The 24,677-nt window shown below is 37.5% G+C and overlaps 1 protein-coding gene across 1 annotated transcript in view; it reads right to left on the reverse strand.

The window, feature by feature from the left end:
• The window catches only part of LOC134852989 (growth factor receptor-bound protein 2-like), a 36,880-nt gene extending 15,774 nt beyond the window's left edge, over positions 1 to 21,106 (reverse strand). The window contains exons 1-3 of the mRNA XM_063868893.1: positions 21,021 to 21,106; positions 20,561 to 20,676; positions 17,873 to 18,036 (exon numbers count right to left, since the gene is read on the reverse strand). Coding sequence (XP_063724963.1) covers positions 17,873 to 18,036; positions 20,561 to 20,676; positions 21,021 to 21,026 — 286 coding nt within the window. The 5' untranslated portion in view covers positions 21,027 to 21,106. The remainder of the gene's footprint in view (positions 1 to 17,872; positions 18,037 to 20,560; positions 20,677 to 21,020) is intronic.
• Between the last annotated feature and the right edge of the window lie 3,571 nt (positions 21,107 to 24,677).

A 24,677-nucleotide genomic window follows, 5' to 3' on the forward strand; every position in this document is an offset into this window, starting at 1 on the left:
CTATTCCTATTGTATGATGAATTTCGTGGTTGGTTGTTTGGATAGTAGTTATTTCTTGATTGGGAATTAGATCTAGAAACAAATCGTTGTGTATTTGAATTTGATCTGGAGTAGTTATTTCGACTATTTGGTCTATTGTAGTGATTTTGTGATGAATTATTCGTGTTTCTTCGTTCTGGTGATCTTCCTCTATAACTTGAGTTATATGGTGATTGATTTCTTGTATAATTTGTATTGTTCGGGAGTGGTTTTCCTGAACTGTTGTTGCTGTAGACTGTTTTGTTCGGTAGATTTTGATCTTTTTTCATGTATTGATAGAATGATTTATTTGGTTCTTTATATTTTTGAGGTTTATTTTGATTGTCTTGCTGTTTTTGTCTACATTCGGAAATACTATGTCCGTATCGTCGGCAATAATTACACCATTTTTTGAAAGATGGTTTGCCTTTAAAGTTTGGGTTCTTTTCGTAAATATTGAGTATTTCAGTGATTTTTTCAACGAGGTCTGTCTCTGATTCCTGTATATTATTAATATTAGTGGGAGTCGTTTCAATTCTGTTAACGTATTGTAATTTCAGATTTTCCGTTTCTTCTAGTTTCATCGTGATTTCTGCTTGTTCTAATTTGTCTACTAGTTTTCGAAAATCTAAATCGGGTTCTCGAATTGAAGAAGGATGGGATGCTCTCTTTTTTATTGCTATTTTCCTTAATTGTGGTGTTAAGGTCATCATTAAGATTTCTGTCATCTTTGTGTTTTTATAGTCATGTGTATTTAATGAATATGCTTTTCGAACTAGTGTTTCGATTCGTACTGCTATTTGCTTGATGGTTTCGTTTGGTAATCTGCGAATTTCATTACATAAAACTCTTTGTTGTTGTTTGTTTCTTTCGGAGTCAAACATTTTTGAAAATTCCTGTGTAAACCTTTTCCAGTTTGATTTTATTTCTAGAGGTAGTACTGAAAACCATTTTTGGGCTGCGCCATCTAAGGTTGTTTGTATTAACGCTGTGCGTCGATGTATCCAATTTTGATGTAGTGGCGTATTAATTGGTTCAGGTCCAATATTTAAAATCAGGTTTGCTGTTACTGCATTTAAATAATCTTCTACAGAGTATTCAGGGTCTGTTCCTGTGAAAACCATTAAAGGTTTGTTTGATGTTATTGATGATCCACCCATAAGGTATGGATTCATTGTCATTTGTAATGATTCTGCTGCATTTGGCATTTGAGAAAAATTCGAAAGTTGGTTTCTTGTTATTTCATGTTGTTGGAGATAATATGGGAGTGGTATTTCATTTTGCATTTGTGATGCTTGATACGAGTGTGCAGTCATTGGATTTTGTTGTTGAATTGGTTGAAAAGATTGTGTATTAATTAAATTTTGTTGTTGAATTGGTTGTTGATGTTGTGCATCTATTGATTGTGGAGAAAAATTTCTATGATTTGTACGTGTTCTCTGTATTCCTTGTCTACGATATTCTTGAGTATTTGGTGCAAATATATCTGGTTGTAAGAAATCATCATCTGAGGATAAATAATCCATTTGATAAGATGTCTGTTTTTTATTTTTGTTTTGTTGAAAAAATGGGTAATTTTCACTGTGATCCTGTGGAGGATTTGTTTGGAAATTTATTGAATTAGGTTGGGTCATTGGGTTATCCCAATTTCGAGATCTTGTATATTGGTTAAAATTTCTTTGTGGTTGGTTATATGTTTTTGATGGATGTGTATAATTATAATTATGGTCTGCAAAGTTGTTTCTAGTGAATGTTTTGCGTGTTTTTGATGGTATTGTCATGGGTCTGTATGTTTGGTAATCCATCTGTGAATATTTAGGGGCAACCGAAGGTTTAACGGTTGATTGTAAGGTTACCTGTGTTTGTGAAGGATTTGTATTTCTTGGTGTTGTTAAATTTGGGCGTATTGGTGAAATACTTTGTTGTGTAGTTGTTGTGTGTACAATTTCTTCATTTATGAAGTGTGATGGTGTCTGGATATCTTGTTGAGTAAGATTCCTAGTTCCATTGAGGTTTTCATTGTGTATAACTGTAGAGTTTAAACTATTATTTTGTGTATCGGGCAAAAATGTATTATAGTTTAATGGTGTTGCATCAATGGTTAATGGTATTACTTTTACATAATCTCTTATGTAAGATATCGTACTTATTGCTTGACTTGAGATTGATTGTGGGAAGCTTATAAATGCGGGATGAGACCATTCGGGGTCCCAAACATAATCTGATTGTTCTGTGATAGCGGTATCATCGTTCGAGTTTTGGGGTCTAAAATTTTTTCTTGCTTGTGCAATTAAATCAATATTGTGTGTGAAATAATCTATTATGAACCATGCCAAAATTTTTTGTAGATCGTGTTTTGTATGTTGTGAAACGTCGTCTTTCGTGAAATTTTCTTTAATGATGTTTAAATAACTAGAGAGTAGTGTGATTTCATGTCGTACTCTTAAATGTTTAGATGTTTCTGTCGGTGAGACATTTGTTATTGGGATTTCGTTTTCTAATATCGAAATATAACTATATATTATTGCGAAAACTTCATTGGTGAATATGGAGTTTGCTCTTTGTGAGTTATGATATTGGATGCTTTTTATATATTCTGAAAAAACTTTTGAAAATTCTAAATCAAGATCGTCTGTTTGAATTGTATATTTTCTATTATTATGGTTTGGTGAGGTGAATTCTATGGAGTAGATTCCATACTGTTGTGTTATGTTGCATATATCTTTTAAGTAGTGGTCTATGATTTGTCTTTTGATTTTTACATCTGGGAACTCTGTTTTACATGGACTGATTCCGGGTTCAAATAAATTTAATAGTAAATTTTTGCAAAATATATGCTGTCCTCTATCAGTGGTTGCATCTACTATAAAAGGAAAGATTTCATCATCATCTGGACTTTCTTCACCTGGGGTGTGCGTTGAGCTCATTTTTTCGTTTGATGACTGTTAATATGTACTTATTAATGTGTCGAATTGGTTGATTCCAATTGTATAAATGTACTGGTTTGTGTTTATACTGCTTTTTTATTCTTCTTTTTCCTCTTTTTGATGAATTTGAAGTTGTTTCTGAGTCAGAAAAATATAATTGATCGTGAAGTGGGCAATTTTTATCTATTGATTCTTTTAGTTTGTAAAGTTCGTCTAAACTGTTAGTTTCTGATTCTGAAAATGCGTTTCGATTTTTTGAAAATCTTTTTCGTGTTATTTGTCTTTGTTTCGTTATTATTTTTCTTTTTAGTGTTTGTCGTTTTGTTCGAATGTATCCAACTGTTTGTGTATGAGGTGTGATTACAAGGTCGTATTTTTTGTTATCTATTTCACAATTGTGTAAAACGATTGTTTGTTTATTTCCTAGGTTTTTAAATGACATAAGGTTTAGGATGACGGATGCAAAAGGTTGTTAAATGATTTCTATTTTCTTAAACTGTTAGTTCTTACGATTTTTTGGTTAGCTTAACCTGGGTCTGTTTGTTCAGGGTTGGAGAGAAAAGTATATCGATTCCGAAGAATGATTTTTTACTTTCTCGTGGCTAGTATAAGTTAAGGTGTTAACTTACTTAATCTTACTTAGGGGTAGTGATTGTGTTCAAGGGTTGGAGAATAGTAAATCGATCCACAAGGTTCAGGTATAATTAGAACGCGAGTAGTTCGTTAGATACTATTTTAAACTTACTAAGTCTAAGATTTATCCTGGGTCTGGTAAGAGGGGGGGTCAAGTGAAGGATGAATAACCGAAGTTCTTCACTGTTTATCCTAATTTGAATGATTAGTTTTGTTTAAAAATTTCTATTAGTCTTAGGTCTTTAGAAAGGGTTGGGTAGTGAATCGACGTTTGAGGTCGTTAGACACTAATTAAGTGGGTGGGGGAGAACAAAGTTGTTCTGTTTGATCCAAGGATAAGCCTTGATGATCAAATTTGAAATTTAATTAAGTAGAAAATGATTTAAGATCCAAGGATAAGCCTTGATGATCTGGTTTTAAAATTAAGTGAATTTAAGTTTTAATAAAATTTTAAATGTGTGTAAAGGAAAGATTTAGTGTTTTGATGATGTTAGTGGGTTTATGATTGCTGTTATGTTTTAGATGATGGAGCTGGAACAACAGGATGATTTATGATTACTAACCATTTATTGTCATGCTACTAATTTTTATTTTTTATTTTTCAATAAATATTTTTCAAACATGTTTTGTATATTACTGCAGAATTTTAGGAAAACGATCTTAGATCTTTTTATCAATCGTTATTGTATATTAATAATTTTGTTTAGCGCCTGAAATGATTTTGAAGATTAACTTCAAGGTTTTATGTTTGCAAATGAAAATCTAAATTCATTGCCAGTAGTATTCTAAATATAAAAGTTTGTTCTGGTTTTTGCCTAACTATCATATAGCTATATGGCAAGTTTCTACTTTGTCGTATGTCGTCTCTGGTTTGAGGTCTTCTTCCAATTCCGGGTAGTTCTGTTATGGTTCGGAATATTGGCTCTGATCTATTGAGTCGTAGAGACATTTCGATTAAATTACTGTCGTATAACATTTTGTAAATGTTTTTGTCTAATTTCTAATCTATTTTGGTTAATTCTAAGCTATTAAGGTCTTGTTCGAGACTTATGGTCGCACCAGATGAGTTATGACCGAGTTGGTTAACTCATAGAGTAATTTCGGATAGGGTACACCGTCTGCTCGTCACGCTATCTTATTTTCGGCCGGATAGATTCGTGCAACTTCTTAGTCTAATACCGATCCTAATCTTACTCTTATACTATCTAGTCTCAGGTTGTTTAACTAGTCTCTGCTAGGCTCAATAGATCTAGGGTATACTGGTCTATTGCGGCTGTTGAAGTGCTCGGGAGAGTCCAACTAATTTCTAAGTTAAATTCAAATCTCTCTGGTGCTGAAATTACAAGTAACTTCAGCACTTACAAATAAGTGGGTTGTTAGTTAGATGGATCATGATTGGTTAATATTAAATACTTTACATTGGTAAAATATCTAATTTATCCAATCATAAAATGTAGTTTAGATCAGGTTCCAGAACTCATCACAGTTTAAATGACTCACTTAAAATGAGTAGCAAGGATCCACGAAACTAAACCCCTTAAAGGCGGTAAAAGCAACGATAGAAAAATGTCCACTGTTCGGAACGCCTTGAAAAAAAAATGAAATTCAAAAATAAACTCAGGTGCAAAAAAGATTAAGCGGGGGGCGGGGAGTTAAACTGAGGGGGGTGGGGGTGACAACTGGGGTGAGGGATAAACTTAGGGGGATTGATTAATTGCCTGATTATTTCAGAACAATTTTTTTTTGTAATAAGTTTTCACTTACTGATCTGGTGAACTGGGTAAACGGGTGAAGGGGGTGGTCGTAGGGGCTAAGCCCGGGAGGGGAGGGGGGATGGGGGTAAACTGGGGTCATTGATCAATTGATTTATTGATTAATTTAGACCAATCGCCTTTTAGATCGATTTCTAGCGGTTTTTAGGCATTTTTGATCTTATGATCCTAATAAATTTCAGATATGAGTTTTGTTAATGCTTATCTACGAAGTCAAATAGCGAATTTCAGATCTTGTTGCAATGCAAATGTAGAGTATAGATGCACATAAAACAAGAGTATAGATGCATATAAAAGAAGCACAGTTGGCCAAGCGGACTAAGACAACGTAACGTAACATCACAGTCGACGTAGGTTCGAGTCCCCCACCTGCCCATGTAATAATATACTAAAAACGGGGGCTACATCCTATTTTAACTGTTTTTTGGTTCTAATTGGGTTCAGCCTTGATTAAGACTGACCGCAAAAAAGAGCAATTTGTCTCAAGGACATTACCGACCGGTTCTTGTGGCTAGCTTGCGCCGATTTGTACCAAAAACGAACAGACGATAAAAATGTTATATGATGTTCAGATCAATAGAAATAATGCCGAAATTAATTTATTGGCCGAGTTATTTGCCGAGAAATATCTCTTATTGATTTAACGAATTTGGATCAGTTTTGGAGATAAGCGAGCATATTTTGGCGCCCCACAAGGGACCGATTGTTCTATTAACGAGTGACACCGAAGTCTATTTTTCACGAAGTCGGTCGACACAATTATTCACGACTTATCGGACAGTTGTTCACGCATTTGCACAAAGGACCGAAGACCGAAACAGACACGTGCAAACATTTATGGCTGGCTCGAGTGGGTTTTCGCTAGTATCCGAAATTGCCCAATTTGTATTTAACGCAATAGCCCTCGAAGCAGTCTATCTATTGCCGTTGAAATTTTCCAATTGCTTGCATACATAATAAGCAGCAATTAAAATACGGAAGGCACTTACTCCTTTTTCTCATTCAACAAAACATCTTTCTCTGAAATAACGGCAGTGGCCTTTAATTTTTTGAATTAAAAATCCATTAATGCCATTTTGAACAATAAAAAAATCCATTAATGGCCAACCATTAATGGCCGTTAATTTTTCCCCCATTAACTTTTGAACAGCCTTGAAACAGAGTGACCGAGTAACCAGTTGGCCGAGTGACAGAGTGACTGAAACACAGTGACCGAGTGTCCAGTTGGCCGAGTGACAGAGTGACAGAGTGGTCGAAACTGGACGTGCCTCATACGTGCGTTTCCTCCACATTGATCTCAGAAGATCTTCGAGTTGCCGAAGAAACTTAGACGTAGACCGACCTACGCACACCAACTTGAACCGATTGATTGGCCTGTAAGCCGACAGACGACAGGGCAGACAGGCGAAAGAGCAGACTGGTGGAAGAGAGGCCTGTTCAGGTGCCCTGATTGTTGACTTTTGGACTTTTGAGCTGTGTTTTCTCGACACCCGAAGTTTTGGATTTTTTCCCGGTGACGCCAATCTCCAATTAAAAACTGTAAGACGTTTCCAAAACTTTTAAAACTCTCCATTCATGCTTTAAATTTATATACGCTGTCATACATGTTGAAATTTTTCCCGCAAGCTAGCCCCCGGTAATTTTTCTCAATACCCAAAAAATTTTGGACAGTTCCGTTGAACTGAAATATCTTACAGTCGGTACATAGACAAACTGACTTGACATTTTTTCTCGATACCAAAAATTTTTGGATATATGTGAACGGAATATTAATCAGTGAAATCGGAACATAGATAAGAGGTACTGGACTAGTTTGTTGGATTGGTTTATGACTCGAACCCGCTGACCAAAATTTTCCGAAAAATTTTGTGAAAAAAGTAAAAAATTGCCAAAAAATCCTCAAAACGTCTTCAGAAACTGTGCTTTAAGATGAAACCAACCCTATGTTAAGTGGTCTGGTAGCGAAATATCAGGCAAATAAAGTTGAGTTTTTTCATCCTCAGGTTTCTTCCGCGTGTGTTGTTGGAACTTAACCAATTTGCCTGATCCCCCACCCACCATTGGTGAAACTGAAAGCCAGTTTGCTTCGAGTAAAACAAAGCCGTTTCAGCCCGTCCGACTATTGAATTCGTTGCGTGACAGTAAAGTTAAGTGGTCAGGTACGGTGATATTAAGTGAGTTAAGTTGAATTCTTTCATCCTCAGGTTTACTCCATGTGTGTTGTTGGAGTTCAACCGACCTACTTAATTTTCCAACCCCATTGGTACTTAAGCGTAACGAAGCCGTCGCATAGGTCCCCTAAGTGTATGGTATTCATTCTAGGAGCTAGTTCTTTGGATCACGCGCTCCGAAAACTTCCCGCTCCGTCCCAGAAGCGCGTCAAAGATACTTGCTTTACAAAGCCAGGTTTAAGTTTGAACTTTAACGCTAGGGACTCTCAGAAAACAATACAGTACTACCTTCATCACTACTTGTCGCACCGTAACGACCTTGTAATTTGGCACGACGCCATTAATAACTCGATAAGTAGGCACCGCAGTAACAATAACCGTAAGCTGAGTAGTGAGCAACTTGTCAATTTGTTATTAAGGTATAGGACAAACATTTGTGCAATCGTACACTGTAGATGGAACGGAACCGAGGATATAGAGGAAAGTTTAGGTTCAACAGGTATTCTCGTTCTGAATGTCGTTAAAGACTTTATCTCTAAGCGTAAGGCTAAGGACCAGGTACTAATTGAGAACTACAAAGAGCTTCACCAGCCTCCTTCCCTTGAGTTAAAGACTCTCCTCCTTCTAAGGCGTTATAGCGCCAATCTTAACGTCCTTAAGACACGTAAGAAGCGGAACCGCTTACCCGTCAAAGCTCGGAAAGCTATAAGAAATAGGCTTCAGGCAGAAGCTTTGAGACGTCAAGTTCCCCCGTCTTGTAAGCTAATGTTGATTTACTAATGCAAATTTAATTACATACCAAAACAGTATCTCATTTTATTGATTGTTTTCTATAAGTAAGCATCCGTAGAATATTGTCAATTTGTGAAAAACATGGACAAAAAATTCCAAAGTAAGATACGCAAGTTATTCGAACCTGTCTAAATCTAGAAAATGAGCTGCTTAAAGGTCACTCCCTATTACTTGAGTACATTGAGAATAATAGTCGCACTACAAAAATTGATAATGCTGTTTACAAATGTAAAATTGCGTTGGAAAAAGCTATCGACGTCAATGAGCAATTAATTAGGTTAGCGGGAAAAACGGAAAACCCTGAAAAAATTATTGCTCAGCAAGACCTTTGGCTTAGGAAAGTAACCGAAATGAACGATAAAGTAATGCATGAAGCTCAGAGTTACAAGATGAGCCTTGAACCTTCGTCATTTCCAGCAGCCGGCATTACAGGGAGCAAGGGATCTTTACAACAAATTAGGTCTGAGACATCCTCACGCTCGCACAAAACAAGAGATTCAGAAGCACGAGTATCTGAAAACAGGTCTAAGGTCTCTAATAAGTCTAAGGATAGTAGAAAGCTTGACTCACATAAGTCTGATAAATCTGCTTCCACTCGTCATACGTCGAGTGTTCGCACTATGTCATCAAGTGAGAAATGGCATGAACTAGCTTTAGTAAAACGACGCCATGAGGAACTGGAAAGGCAGTATCAAGTGTCTTTAAGACTTAAAGAGCAAGAGAACCGTCTTAAGTCCGAACAAAGTCAGCTGGAACTAGAGCAATTGGCTGAAAGTCATAAAAAGCAACTAATTGAAATGGAACTGAAAGCGTTTAAACTTGAGGACAGTTCATCTGAGGTTAGCGAGAAGGTAGCGGAAAGTAACTCGACAGGAGTAAGTCAACCTATTTCACAGGTAGCAACCGATCGAACTAATGTTTGGGTAGACTCTGTTAGTTCACAAGCACCTCCCGACGTTGCTAGTGCGCCAGGTTTGCAGGCCTTCACTCCTGTACCCATTTCGTCAGGACCGACGACTTCCGCCATCCTCGCTCATGCAATTCACACCAGTAATAGTCATAACCATGAGCACACAGCATTGAGTGACCCTAGAATCCATAGTTATGGACGTCAGGCTATGCCTCAATTTGGTAGTGCAAGCCATGCATTCTAGATAACAATATGCATTCTAGTACACACGTGTTACCAACACCGTCTGCTGTTTCTTTACAGACCATGAGTTCAAACATAACAAATGGTAGTTTTGCCATCGCGCAACCGGAATCATTACCTGTCCCAATGTTATCGGCACAACCCAGTTCTGGTTTTGTTTCTTTGTCACCTGCATTTGCTGGTGGTGGATTCTCATCTTCTGGAGTAAACCCAACGCCGGTGTTTGTTTCGGCACCTAATTGCTATGCAGCGCCAGTCCAGACGCAACATAATCTTCCCTTTGTTCCGCATACTGTGTCACCTAATATCAACGATTACTACACAAGTGATGCAAACTTATGGCGATTGGCAGCTACAAATCCAATCGTTACGCCTGCTCAGTGTTGTAATGCTGGAAACATTTTTTCTAAAGTGACAACTGTTGTCCCATCGTGTAACACCGCCGCTCCGTATACTAGTGGTGGGACTGTGTATTTTAATACTCCCCCAGTTCATCCACAACATGTTCCGCATTTTGTCCTTCATACTAATACTGGTTATCAGCCAGTCAACGAAGACTACGCACCGTCTTCCGCTTATCCGAACCAAGGTTGTTCATCGGATCGACCTCTCTCCGCTCGTGAATTGGCGGAATTATTGATGCATAGCCGCAAAGATCATGTTCCTGAATTGAAGTTAGTCCAGTTTGACGGCAACCCGTTAAACTGGTACGAATGATTTGGTCAGTTTAAGCCCACCGTTGATTCCGCTGTTCTCACCGATACGAAACTGACATACTTAAAAACGCTCGTCACAGGCAAAGCAAAAACCGCAATTGCGGAGTTTAGTTATAGTGACGTTATGTACAAGCATGCACTGGCCACCTTGCAACGGAAGTTTGGTCAACCACATGCCATTGTTGGTGCGCATCTTGATAAGCTGAATACTTTTCCTCCACTTAGGATGCACAATTCGGAAAATGTCATTAGTTTTTCCTCTGCCATTCCTGGCCTCGTAGCAGTTTTCAAATCATTGTCTTTCAATGATGATCTAAAGAGTGTCAACCTGTTAAACCAAGCTGTTAGTAAACTTCCCCCTAACCTCAAGGAGGCGTGGTCAATGCATACTGTAAGAAATAATTGGCAGCGACCAACACTCTTAGATTTTAACAACTGGTTGAAAGAAAAGGCAGAGGGGCATGAAAGATTACGTTTACTCAACTCTAAGGCAAAAAACGAGGAACCAGTTAAACCAAAAACAACCAAAGTTTTTGCAGCCAATAGCCAGGTAACTACTAGGCTCAGTATAAGTCTAAGTTTCCGCCGTGCGTTTTGTGTAAGGGTAGTCATGCATTGTGGAATTGTGCTGTTTTTAAGGAAAAGAATGCTACTCAGCGAGCAAAATACGTAGCTGAACAGAAACTTTGATTCGCTTGCCTCAATGGCAATCATAGTTTCCGGCAATGTTCTAGAGCAAAAAAGTGCCCGAAGCCAGAGTATGATAGCACACATAATGTCTTGCTCCATGGAGCCGAAAGAATATTTCCTCGGAAGGAAAATTCAAATGTCTCGAATAAGGCTGGAACAAACAAATCCAAGGAGAATAAAAACACTTCCATCCATGCCGCTGTTAGTGATGTACATGGCATTGAATCTTCCAAAGGGTTGTTGCCAATTGCAACACTTGGTGTATCCTCGGATGTAACCAGTCTCCTGACGTTGGTTCTTTGTGATAGTGCATCGACTCACTCCTGGGTGTCTTCGTCACTCGTAAACCGTCTCGGCTTAGTAGGGGAGCCCGTTAACTTGTCAATTAGTGGTTTCAATTCAACCACCATTGTTGAGACTTAAAGGGTCAAGTTTACAGTTTCCTCCGAGCCGAATAATAGTGATTTCGTATTTTCTCTCTGTGCATATGTTAAAGACAATATTCGGATTGTTCCGAAATAATCAATATTGCTGATTTGCAGAATGAATATCCACAATTAGCACCTATTAAGCCTTCTCAATATACGTATGAAGACGTTGAAGTTATTATCGGACAAGACTACTACCACGCCGTTAGACCCATTGAGTTCATCTTGGGAGATGATAAAAACTCACCGTGTTCCGTTCGCCTACCAATAGGTTGGATCATAAGTGGTCCGTTGCCGCCGTCCGTTAATTCTACTTCTTCGTGTTTCAAGTGTGTTGTTCAAGATTCTTCTCTGACCGACCAGATAAAATCCTGATACGAATTGGAATTTTATGGTGCTTTCAAACAAGTCGATGTCCGTTCCGCCGCGGATAAACATGCTTTATCCATCCTTAATTCCGAAACCGTTCACAATGGCGAAAGATACATTGTACCTATGCTTTGGATTGATAGTAATGTCAGTCTACCAAACAACTATTACTCGTCACTCGCCCAATTTAAAACATTGGAGGGAAGGTTAAGTAAAGACCCTGAGCTGCGCGAAAGATACGCAGAAACAATTAGAGAGGACATTAGGAAAGGCTATGTCGTTACCGTCGAACCACATGATCCACGTAAGCGTTCCGATCGCGAGTGGTATCTCCCGCACCATCCGGTCATTAATCTGAATAAGCCGGGTAAGGTGCGCCGAATCCTTAATGGGGCTTCTAAGTTTCACGGCACATCCTTAAATAAGTCCTTATTGGTGGGTCCGGACCTACTCCAAAATTTAATTGTTGTACTTTTGCGATTCCGTCAACACAAGTACGCAGTCTCCGCGGATATAGAGGGTATGTTCCTCCAGGTAGGAGTCCTTGCCGCGATCAAATTTCGCTCCGTTTTTTGTGGCGGGAGGATACCACTTCCAATGTGGTAGTTCATCAGTACACTCGCCATATATTCGGCGCACGGGATTCGCCTACGTGCGCCAATTTCGCGTTGCGAAAAACAGCAACCAATAATATGTCCACATACCCTGAGGCCGCCTCAGTCGTAAATGAAAAATTTTACATGGACGATTACTTTGATTCATTCGAGAACGTTACCCATGCAATTAAAATTAGTCCGATTTGGTTTCCTTACTAAAATTGGGAGGATTTAATTTGACTAATTTTGTCAGTAATGCTGATGAAATCACTTCAGCAATGAACCCCGCGGAATCCGAAACCTCGTCTTCAACCATCAAGGAAATATGTAACGGTGCCGAACAATCATCACATGTCTTAGGTCTTAAGTGGGACCATGTGAAAGACACATTGGTTGTTAGCAGAGGCGTGGATCGTCCTCTCGATAAAGCAATAACTCAACGAACCGTCATGAGTTTCGTCTCTTCTGTGTTTGACCCTGTTGGGTTAGTAGCTCCATACACAGTTAGGGCCCGTCTTTTATTGAAAGATATTTGGAAAATCAGTGGTCAAATTTGGGACGACGAATTGCCAGAAGACATAAGAGATAAGTTTCTCGAGTGGAACTCCGGTCTCCCTCTCTTAGGGCAATTGACTATTCCCCGTTATTACTTCACAGAGCCTGTTGAGCAAATTGAGCTCCACATGTTCGGTGATAGCTCGCAGGACGTTTTTTGTGCTGTTGGATTTTTGCGTGCGCGACGCTCGAACTCGCATAAAACTCAAATATCCTTCATCTTTGGTAAAGCTCGCGTTGCGCCCATGAAAGCGCTATCTATACCAAAGCTAGAGATTCAAGCTGCTCTGCTCGCCACACGACTAAAAGATGATATACTGACCGTCCTTACCGTCTCTATTAATCATGTCTACATGTGGACAGATAGTACAACAGTTTTGCAGTGGCTAAACTCCACTGAAAAATTACCTGTATTCGTCGCTAATCGTGTCGGCGAAATCCTCGAATCGACCACTAATGATTAGTGGCACCATGTTCTGAGCGGCGATAATCCAGCTGATACCGGTACACGGGGGATTTCTTCAGAAGCCCTCAAGGATAGCAGCTGGGTTGGCCGTTTACACCCGACGAACGTGTAATCAATAAAATTCGTTTGAAAGGTCCTTCTTGTGATGTTGATAATTGCTTGGAGACATCATCTTCCTTCGTCACCGATGTCACGTCCATCAAACATCCCGATCACGGGTTCAATTGGGAAAGGTTCAGTTCCTTTACAAGATATAAACGAGTAGTCGCTTTTATGTTGAGGATGTTGCCTTCACATAAGCATTTTCGTGGTAAGGACTTACAAATCACCGACCCAACTGAAATTGATATTACAGAAAGCAAACTGATTCATCTTGCTCAGATGGAATCCTTCCCCGTTGAGTTAAAAACACTCACCGCTGGCAAACCTATTAAGAATAGTAGTAAAATTGCCACATACTCGCCATTTATCGATCCCGCTGTTATCATTCGTTCCACCGGACGGATTGTGCGCTTAGTGAATACCGAGTTTGATACTAAGCACCCAATAATACTCGACGCCCGACATACCCTAGTTCGTTTGTTGGCCCGCAGCCTCCACCACAAGCATTTTCATCAAGGATTAGATTACATGCGCTCCGTTTTAAATATGAAATATGCATTACTTGGGTTGCGTTGACTACTTCGGTCTATCGAAAATCAATGTGTAACATGCCGTAAGCGCAAAGCAAGTACCATCCAGCCTATTATGTCCGATTTACCTGTCGAACGTCTCGGATATAAGCAACCACCCTTCAATCATACGGGTGTGGATTACTTTGGACCGCTTTACGTTCCGGTTCGCAGAAGCACTGAAAAAAGATGGGGATTTCTTTTTACTTGCCTCACCACCAGGGCTGTACACCTTGAGATTGTACCATCTCTGGACACCAGTTCTCGTGTCATGGGCATTGAACGGTTCATTGCGCGTCGTGGCACGCCAAGCACAATCTGGTCGGATAACGGCACGAATTTCGTTGGTGCGGAAAAGGAATTACTTGCCTGCATCAAGAGCTGGAATGGCATGGCTCCGACCATTTTTGCACACAAAGGTGTTACTTGGAAATTTAACCCGCCAGGCGCACCCCATCATGGCGGCTCCTGGGAACGCCTCGTCCGAAGCGTGAAGCGCGTGCTGTACGATATCCTAGGCAGTAGGCGAGTCACTGAAGAGGTGTTAGGATCAACACTCTGCTTAGTCGAGCAGGCTTTGAATTCGAGGCCAATCACTCCCGTTAGTACCGATTCAAGTGAGCTAGAAGCGTTAACCCCAAACCATTTTTTGCTTGGACAACATGCCACAAGCTTTCCTTCGCTTTTACCCGGGGAACACTTTGATCACAAGAAAAGGTACGTGCGAGCGCAGTCATATAATAACGCGATTTGGTCTCGTTGGCTTCGAGAATATGTTCCCTCGCTGAATAAGCGTGTCAAGTGGCACACTCATTCTGACTTCACTCTTAAAACAGGCGATCTCGTGTGGGTGATTGAGCCCGATAGTCCACGTGGGTACTACCCTCTCGCCCGAATCGTCAAGCTAAATTACGGACAGGACGGTTGCGCCCGATCCGCCCTTGTCAGGAGCGCAACCCGTGAAGTCACGCGGCCGACCGTTAAGCTCGCTCCGGTTCTTCCTTCTTCAGGGGGGGAGGATGTTGCAATGCAAATGTAGAGTATAGATGCACATAAAACAAGAGTATAGATGCATATAAAATAAGCACAGTTGGCCAAGCGGACTAGGACAAAGTAACGTAACATCACAGTCGACGTAGGTTCGAGTACCCCACCTGCCCACCTGTATGTATTAATATACTAAAAACGGGGGTTACATCCTATTTTAACTGTTTTTTTTTGTTCTAATTCGGTTCAGCCTTGATTAAGACTGACCGCCAAAAAGAGCAATTTGTCTCAAGGACATTACCGACCGGTTCTTGTGGCTAGCTTGCGCCGATTTGTACCAAAAACGAACAGATGATAAAAATGTTATATGATGTTCAGATCAATAGAAATAATGCCGAAATTAATTTATTGACCGAGTTATTTGCCGAGAAATATCTCTTATTAATTTAACGAATTTGGATCAGTTTTGGAGATTAGCGAGCATAGATCTGAAAATTAACTTATATAAAAAATAAAGATTTTCAGATCTTGTAGAGAAAACCCACTGGGTACGGGTAGGAGTTTTTGTAACATCCGCTTGTCCACATGTCACGAGATCTTGTAATATATGTAACAAGACTGCTCGTATCAGGGCGAAGCCCTGAATGATCCGACTGCCTTTTAAGGTTTATGGAACAGTCATAACATAAATAAATTAACAAATCAAATGTAATAAAGTAAAACAAAAAAATACTAAAATTTGAAACTTTTTCTATAAAAAATATCCCCCAACACGCCATATAAAGTACAAAAGATTAGATTCCCTCGTTGTAACAAATCAATGATTGCGGATAAGCTTCTGTCAACCAATTTAAAATGATTTCTAAGACGGATTAAATCTACGTTTACGCGTTAATAGCGCGAAATATATCGCGCAATAATTGTCCCAAATTGGCCAAAAAGGCAATTTTTAAACCCCATAACTTTACGATAAATGATCACAGGTAAAATATCTTTTCAAATATAAACTGAAGACAAAAATAATTTTTGAATGATATCAAAAAATTTCCGTCAAAAATGGCTATTAAAAAGTCAAAATAAGTCTGAAGAAAAAAACGCACCACGAACACAAATATTCCGTTACTTTTGTATCGAAAGTCGGAACAAAAATCTAATGCAAAGTAACACTTGTTATAAGAAGTGTTTATTTGCATTTTTTGCCACGACTTTTGTGTGTACCCAAAATATGTAGAATAAACTTTTATCTTGTTGCGGTTGAGCAGTGAAGTGATTTTACAATATTGTTGTTCCCACTTTCGATACAAAAGTAACGGAATATTTGTAATCGGGGTGGGTTTTTTGTCTTCAGACAAATTTTGACTTTTTACCTAGCCATTTTTGACGGAATTTTTTTAAATCATTCAAAAAGTTTTGCTGTCTTGAGCTTAAATTTGAAAAGATATTTCACCTGTGATCATTTTTCGTAAAATTATGGGGGTTTAAATATTGCCATTTTGGCCAATTTGAGACAATTAACTCGCGATATATTTCGCGCTATTAACGCGTAAGCGAGATTCAGTCCGTTCTAGAAATTGTTCTAAATTGATTCAAGAAGGATTATATGTCATAATTGATTTGTTAATAGTAGCAAAGTTTATTCTTTTCTAGTTTATATGGCTCATGGGGGGATGATTTTCATAGAAAAAATTTCAAAATTTAGAAAAAAAAAGTTTTCATTTTTTTTGTTACATTCAAATTATTAATGACATTTATCTTATTACTGCTCCATAAACCTTAAAACGCAGTCGGAACAATCAGGGCTTCGCCCTGATACGAGCAGTCTTGTTCCGACTTTTGTAACGAAAGTAACGGAATATTTGTGCTCGGGTGGGTTTTTTCCTTCAGACAAGTTTCGACTTTTTAACTAGCCATTTTTCAAGCTTTGAAAATTAAGGAAATTATATCATTTTAAAGCCATTGTTGTCCTGGGCTTTAATTTAAAAAGATATTGTACCTGTGATAATTTTTTGTAAAGTTATGGGGCTTTAAGGATTGCCATTTTATCTTGTTGCGGTTGAGCAGTGAAGTGATTTTACAATATTGTTGTTCCGACTTTTGATACGAAAGTAACGGAATATTTGTAATCGGAGTGGGTTTTTTATCTTCAGACAAATTTTGACATTTTACCTAGCCATTTTTGACGGAATTTTTTTTTATCATTCAAAAAGTTTTGCTGTCTTGAGCTTAAATTTGAAAAGATATTTCACCTGTGATCATTTTTCGTAAAATTATGGGGGTTTAAATATTGCCATTTTGGCCAATTTGGCACAATTAACGCGCGATAAATGTCGTGCTGTTAACGCGCAAGCGGAGATTTAATCCGTCTTAGAAATCGTTCCAAATTGGTTCAAGGAAGCCTATACGCCTTAATTGATTTGTTAATAGGAGCAAAATTTATCACTTTGTACTTAATATGGCGTGTGGGGTGATGTTTTTTATAAAAAATCGCAATTTTTTTTTTCAAATTTCAATTTTATTATATTACATTTAATTTTTTCATGTGTTTACTGCTATAGACCTTAAAAGATAGTCGGAACATTCAGGGTTTTGCCCTGATTTGAGCAGTCTTGTTCATTGTAGAAATTGTTTATTTCTTATGATTGATGAGAAATAAATAATTTCTATACAGAAAACAAAGAAAGTTAGATTAAATTATCTATATAAAAATTCTATCCAAATAAGAGCAGAAGTCTATCCTGCTAATTTTACAGATATCGTGTCGTCCTCAACTCTTCATAGTTTGCTAAAAATTAATTTATGCTGGTGTTTATGCATTTTGTTCCTTGAACGCTTTTGATCCGTGCAAACTAATTTCAGAAAAAAATTTAGTTCAATTTTATTTCCGTCAGTTGGTCTATTCGAACGATAAAAATTTTATGAGCCTCTAACCTTTGAGAAGAATAGTTTCCTCTCGGGAGACACTTGAAGATCTATGATACTCGATCAACTCATTGATAGAATTGAACTTGACTATCCACAGGAAATATTTTCCCCCTCCGTCACGGAGTATCTTGAAGTGTTGAACGTCACCCTTTGGACATTTCACAGACAACCTAAAACATTATATTTTCCGTTTTCTCTTCTCAAATTGAGACTTACAGGTCAAAACTTATGACTCTACAAAGGACAAACTTGGGAATTATGGAAGACATCATCGAAAAAACTCTTCTGGATTTCTAAAAAAAATTGTAATTCGAACTTTCTTTCAAAAACTTAGGATACAAAGTTACGTCTATTATACACCTCATATGCAGAAAGATCCAAAACCTTTGACAGTTTTGAAAAGGCTGTCATTTCTAACTGAATTGAAGTAGTTTCAAAAAAACATAAGACGATATAGAAGAGATGTGTAAATTTGATAATTCACAATAAATAATCATTTTAAGAAGTGCTGGAATTGTTCCCGCAATTTTTGTCAAGCGTTCGTGAACTAAAGCAGTAGCTGATTAAATTTGATCCCGTTTGACCATACGACAAAAATTTTCAACACTATTGATTAGTTCGGTAAAGCTCCGGATTTTTTCGCGATGACTTGAAGCGCAACCATAACCCCAGAACAAGTAGTCCAGGGGCTTGAGGTTCGGACTTTGGGCGGGCTAAGATTTTTGAGAATGACGACTGATAAGTGGTCACAAAACCATCTGTAGGTACTGCAATACTGCAGGGGGTAGTATGGCATGTTGCGCCGTCTTGTTGGCATCAGAGTTTCCTGATATCTTGGCGTCGTGTTCCACAAGTGTGAATACTTCGCTCCTGAGCATGTTAGGATGAACGACTTGGTTGATTGTCATTTCTGAACCAGAAAAAGCCTGTGATTTCGCCTGGAAGAAGGCCAACCCAGAGCATTATTTTGCTTTTGCCCTGATATCAGGTTTCTTCAAAATCACGAGAGTTAAAACAAGCCCAAGTTGGCTCGTTTTGAATGTTTGACTTCAGAATTTAGATTTTTTCAGATTTCGACTTCAGATTTTTTGTCACTTGAGAGAACTTAAAAATTTTGATTCTCTTATAAAAACCACAACTAGCAAAATCTGCCTCACAATCCACCCTAAACGGATGTAGGGGATATCGTCTGTTCTTGATGATGCTCGTAGGCTTGATTTAGGGTTGTTCTGCGAAACGTTAGACGACCACCACTGTTGTTAACTTTACCCAAAGGCTTGTCTTTTGCTTCGTTCCCATTTGCGCCAAAAAACTGTTATAGTGAACTTGCTTTTTTGCCTCCCCATTATGGTGTATTTTTTGAGAAACGTACGCTTGTCTGCAATTGCAGTTATTCCATCAGCAAACTGGCAAAAAATTGCCTTTAAGGGTAACAAGGCGACAGGACTTACTTCTTTTCCATATCTCAAAGGCAGTAAATTTGTTCATGATAACAACAATTGTAACAATGAAACAAAGTTATTCCATAGCAATGCTGCACGTATCTTAAGCCAAAACCCTGAAAACTTCGACTTCCCTTTCAACTCTTGTAGAAAACAATTGAGATTAAACTTGATCAAGATTTTATCCTGAAGCTATGTAAATTTGAAAGGACTAATCTAGCGTCTAGTTGTGTCATAATTATTCCTGGCCTCAATTCAGTTTGAAATGATTTGATTTTCCGGTAACACATGTTATAAGAACACAAAATTTTGGACGCTCAGGTTTTCAAATTAGCTAATTTAGCTATTTTTTAACACCCGTCGTTCTATTATAAATGAATACAGGTTAAAATTTTTCTATGAGATTGAGGCTAGGAAAACAGGGTGTTTCAGATGTTAAAAATTGGTTCCAAAATACGATTTTTATTCTTCCAGCAAGAAAATTAGTCCAGACAATCCACTTGTTAGTCCAGAAAATATACGTTTTCAATTCTTGTTGCAAGGAAATTTTTTCAAAAAAAATAGCAAGTTAGTCCAGAAAATCCAGCATGCTTGGCCCAGAACATCCATTATGTTCGAGCATAAATACTTTTTGAGCGTGAATTCTAGTCATGGGAACTTGAACAGTTGATTAACAAGACTGCTCGTATCAGCGCGAAGCCCTGAATGCTCCGACTGCCTTGTAAGGTTTATGGAGCAGTAATAACATAAAAAAATTTGAATGTAATAAAACAAAATATTTTTTTTTCTGAAATTTGAAGTTTTTTTTTCTAAAAATCATCACCCCACACGCCATATAAAGTACAAAAGATTAGATTTCGCTGCAAGTAACAATCAATTATGGCAAATAAGCTTATTTCAACCAATTTGGAATGATTTCTAGAACGGAATAAATCTCCGCTTCCGCGTTAAAAGCGCGAAATATATCGCGCGTTTATTGTCCCAAATTGGCCAAAATGCCAATCTATAAACCCCCATATTTTTTCAAAAAGAGATCACAGGAGAAATATCTTTTGAAATTTAACCTCAGGACAACAATACCTTTCGAACGATATAAAAAATCACGTCAAAAATGGCTAGTTAAAAAGTTGAAACTTTTCTGAAGAAAAAAAACCCACCCCGAGCACAAATATTCCGTTACCTTCGTATCGAAAGTCGGAACAATAATTTGAACTGTAGAAGATCTATAGACTATTTTTTCGAATAAACTTACTCGAAATCGCCTTGAGTACTTTCCGAAAGCCGAACCAAAAACGATCCCGCTATTTTGTCCTTGAGATTCTGTTCTGCTTCTTCTTGTGTTATCGTCCCTTTGAACCATTCGTGAGGCTTTAATAAGATTCAAATTAACATCGAAACACCTTCTGAATTGGCCAACCTCTAGAAACCCTCCGACATCCCCCCCCCCCCCCCCCTCAAACTATTACGTTTAGAGCCTAAAAAGGATACATTTTCACGGAAGTTTTCATCTGCAGGTTGTGTCCAGACAACGGGTACTTTTTCATCACAAATTTATTTTTAGAGAAGTCTTAATTGTAGTGAAAACTTTTTTAAAAGAGGCATGAACAAAATAGGTTGAGAAAAGTCTTTTTTCACCAAAACCCATTTCCCATAAACTAAATTTGAGATTTTGGGAAAATTCAGAATTAGCTGTCTTGGTGTTAATTTGATTCCTTCATTTTGATGTAAGTAGCTGGAACCAAGCCTTCGCGACCACCGCATTCAGCTTTGTGCCATTGATCGCCTTCCTTCAATTCTTGAATCTAGACAAATATGACCTGATTGTTAGTTTGAATACAAAAAAAAATAATTATTGTGTAAAACTTTAATGAAGTACATAAGTTATGAAGTACATAAACGTTTTAAACAATAAACAATACTGCTCGTATATCAATCTGCCCTGTGTGAAGCTGAAAAAAATGTTTTTCAAAAAAATGGAAAGACCATCCATACGTTGAAAACATATGATATATCAAAATTTCACCTGATTTGCCATTCAACTAATATGCAGATTTACGAAAAATATTATGTAATTTTTTCGTTTGTCATTTCAGTTCCGAACCGATAATTATAGTTTACCAATCCATTCGGATTCGGTTTTTTGAGTGTATCATACCACACGGTATGACAGGGTTGATGTTTGATCACAGGGGCGGATTTAGAAGGGGGGCGGGGGGGCGGACGCCCCCCCCCCTCAGGGATTCGACCCCCTGCCGACCCAAAGGGTCCCCCCTTTGATACTTTTTCAGAAATCCATTTTTGCCCGACCGACCCTAAAATTTTTCTAAAGGCGCCTTTGGCGCCAATATATACTAACTTTGAGGGGGAGCGCGCGCCAAATAAAACGCGATTTTTTTGTCAAAATTTTTCAAAAAGTGCCCAAAAACGGCTTTTTTGACTGTTTTTTCAAAAACTTGCCTGCGGCGCAGAAAATTTAGCCAAAATAGGCAAAAAACACTGCTTTGGGAGAGCTCGAAAAATCAATTTGGTCGATCTAAAAAAAAAAAGGTCGTCAAAATTTTCGAATTTTTTTTGAAAATCCGCCCCCCCCCCTCGAGAAAATCCTAGATCCGCCCCTGTTTGATCAGATAAAAAATTTTTAATAACAGTAATAGATGAATATCCTGCCCCAAAAACGAATTGTTCTAGGTTGATTTTTTTAAAGTTTTTGTCAACTCTTTTTACAAAACTGCGATGAAAACGTTATTTTTAGAATGGCATTTAAGCAAATTTTGTTACTTTACCGCCACGGGAAACCATAGGTTGCTAAAAGTTACAGGAATGTCATAAAACTTATCATTTGATAAGAGCATCTTTTCTCAATTGTTCTTTGGCAAATTTTGTGAAACCCATCATCACTGTAAAATTTTGAGGCTTAAGATTTTTATTTGGATTTTTCCAAAAGCATGTTTTTGAAGCTTATAGAACATTGTTTGGACAAAACATTCAATGTTGTGAACGATGTAGTCGATTTCACTAAGATTCTGGGGAATTTGAAACACAAACTTGGTCGAGGTGCTTGTTTTCAGCTTCAACAAAGTCAGTGCTTGGTCAACGACAGTTATGACGAGACAGAGAACCGTGTTGCGAACAAAGATGACCAAAGCGAAAATTACGCTTGAAACAACCGTTCAACGATCAGTCGAAAACACCTCAAGAACTTGCCAAAACCTTTCTTCTTACGTTTCATTTGAACTAATTACGGTTTTTCAATCAAAAAACCATAAACATAGCAACACAATGTGTTCGACAGCTGTCGTAAACTGAAAAACGTACTTAAATGTACAAAAAATGTAAAACCCAGCCTTGATTTTGTATTGTGGATTTCTGTGATATCGATATGAAGTGACAATTTGCTATCAAAGTTCTTATAAACTTATCGGTTTTTATAGTGGTTATCAGTTAAAACACATATAGCTTTACAAGTTCTTAGAAGTTATCAAAGTTCATAGTGTTTTTAAGTTAAAAAAAGTTATATGTACAAATTGAGACATGTCAATAATAATTTTGGTTTTAACCTTAATTGTATTCAAAGTATACTTCAATAACTTTATGGATGCAATGCAATAACTTACAGAGATTTTCGTGGTTAAATTGAACTGATCATAAATGTGGACAGTAATATTATAGACTGAGATTGTTTTTACTTCAGCTTAAAAGGAACAAATAAATTGGATCAAATTATCTTTGTTTGTTTTGCTGTGTTGTTCATTGGGTCAAATTATATCTTTTTTTTTCATGTGAGGCCAATCATTTTGACTCTCTATTGTAAATGAAACTCGATTTTCGATATAAGGTTAAATTGGATATTAGCAGATGAGTGTCAGCAACTTCAACTGTGGTTCTCTTGTTTTTGGGTCTCGTAGCTGAAATTTGGAAAGCGAGAAAAATCTTCTATGAATGAACTAAATAGATTTCAGCTCCGATTGTTTCTTAGTTGAATGATTAAACTCGCAGGGTTAAACTATGTTTACTACACTTGATTTTTACTTTCGAACTAAGGCTCTTTTTCCTTTTCCCCCCACCTCACTCAAACATGAACTTTATGGTCTAACGAGTGGTTTTACAAGGTTAAATATGATGACCAAATATGCTTGTTATGGCCTAATTAGTCGTCTGCACGACAATCGGACAAAGTGATCAGTAACTTCAAATATAAAAATTTGCAGGTGGGGAAAAAAGGAAAAAGAGCCCAAACTAAAATCAGAAAGCAATAAAGAAAGTAAAAATCAGAAGCTCATTTATTTTTTTTGTAAGTTTTTAGTCAGCGCTTCTTTCCACGTACGCTCTAAATAAAGCTTCTAAAAGTAATTTTCTTTTTAGTAATTATACATTAGTAGCATAACGTATCTAAATTAACAATTTTTTTGAAGCAATCATTGCTCGATAAATTAACTCGCTCGAAAGTAGATTAAAACTCAAAAGTTTCCAACTGGTTTTTCTCTACATTTTTTTGAAAATTTTAGTGTCAACTGAATCAGGGCTGAAAGTACTTTGATATGATAAATCATTATCCTCATTGCCATGGTTATTTTTGTACCTGATATTGCGTGGAATAAAAAAAAGAAAAAGAAGAAACATGCTTATCATTCAACGCTATAAGGAAGTGTTTGGGAAGAAAGCTTTTCGTGCAATTTCCTTTATGAAAATTATATGACAAGTTGATTTTACATGGCTGCCAAAAATGTCAGTGTAAAACTCAAGTTCACAAAATTTTATGAAAATCTTTAAGTTGCTAAAAAAGCCGTAATTTTTAACAAATGAATTATTTTCTTTGACAACTCTTTAGCTTAGACACATGGGTTTTTTACGGTTTTCATTTAAAGTTCTAAGTGGGAAGATCCAAAATATATAACTTAAATTGTATTCGAAGTATTCAGTAACTTTATGGATAAGATGCAATAACTTAAATAAAAGTGAAATTTAACTCATTATAGGGGATAGTAAAAATACAGACTGAGATCGTTTTTAGTTCAACTGCAATGGATCATGCAAATAGGATCAAATTACTTTGTTTGTGATACTTAGTGCTGAATGCAATATCTGACGGAGTTTTTTGAGTTTTTTTTGTCAATTGCTTTTAACTTAGTTGCAAAACAACGCTGGACCTATACTTTGATTGTGTTCAAAATTGGACATTTTTTTGACAGTGCTCGAGCTGTTTACATTTTTGGTCAAAATTTTATATGCTTTTGACTTTCTTTTCTACCGGCGACTTTCAGACGCAAAACTGCATTTTTTGACTTCAAAGCCGAAACATAAATTGAGCACCTAGTCGGTCAAAAATTAGCGCTGCTGCAGAGATTTGCCTTCACTGCAATATTTTCACG

Source organism: Symsagittifera roscoffensis, chromosome 8 (assembly GCF_963678635.1).
Source record: "Symsagittifera roscoffensis chromosome 8, txSymRosc1.1, whole genome shotgun sequence".
Classification (NCBI taxonomy): Eukaryota; Metazoa; Xenacoelomorpha; order Acoela; family Convolutidae; genus Symsagittifera; species Symsagittifera roscoffensis.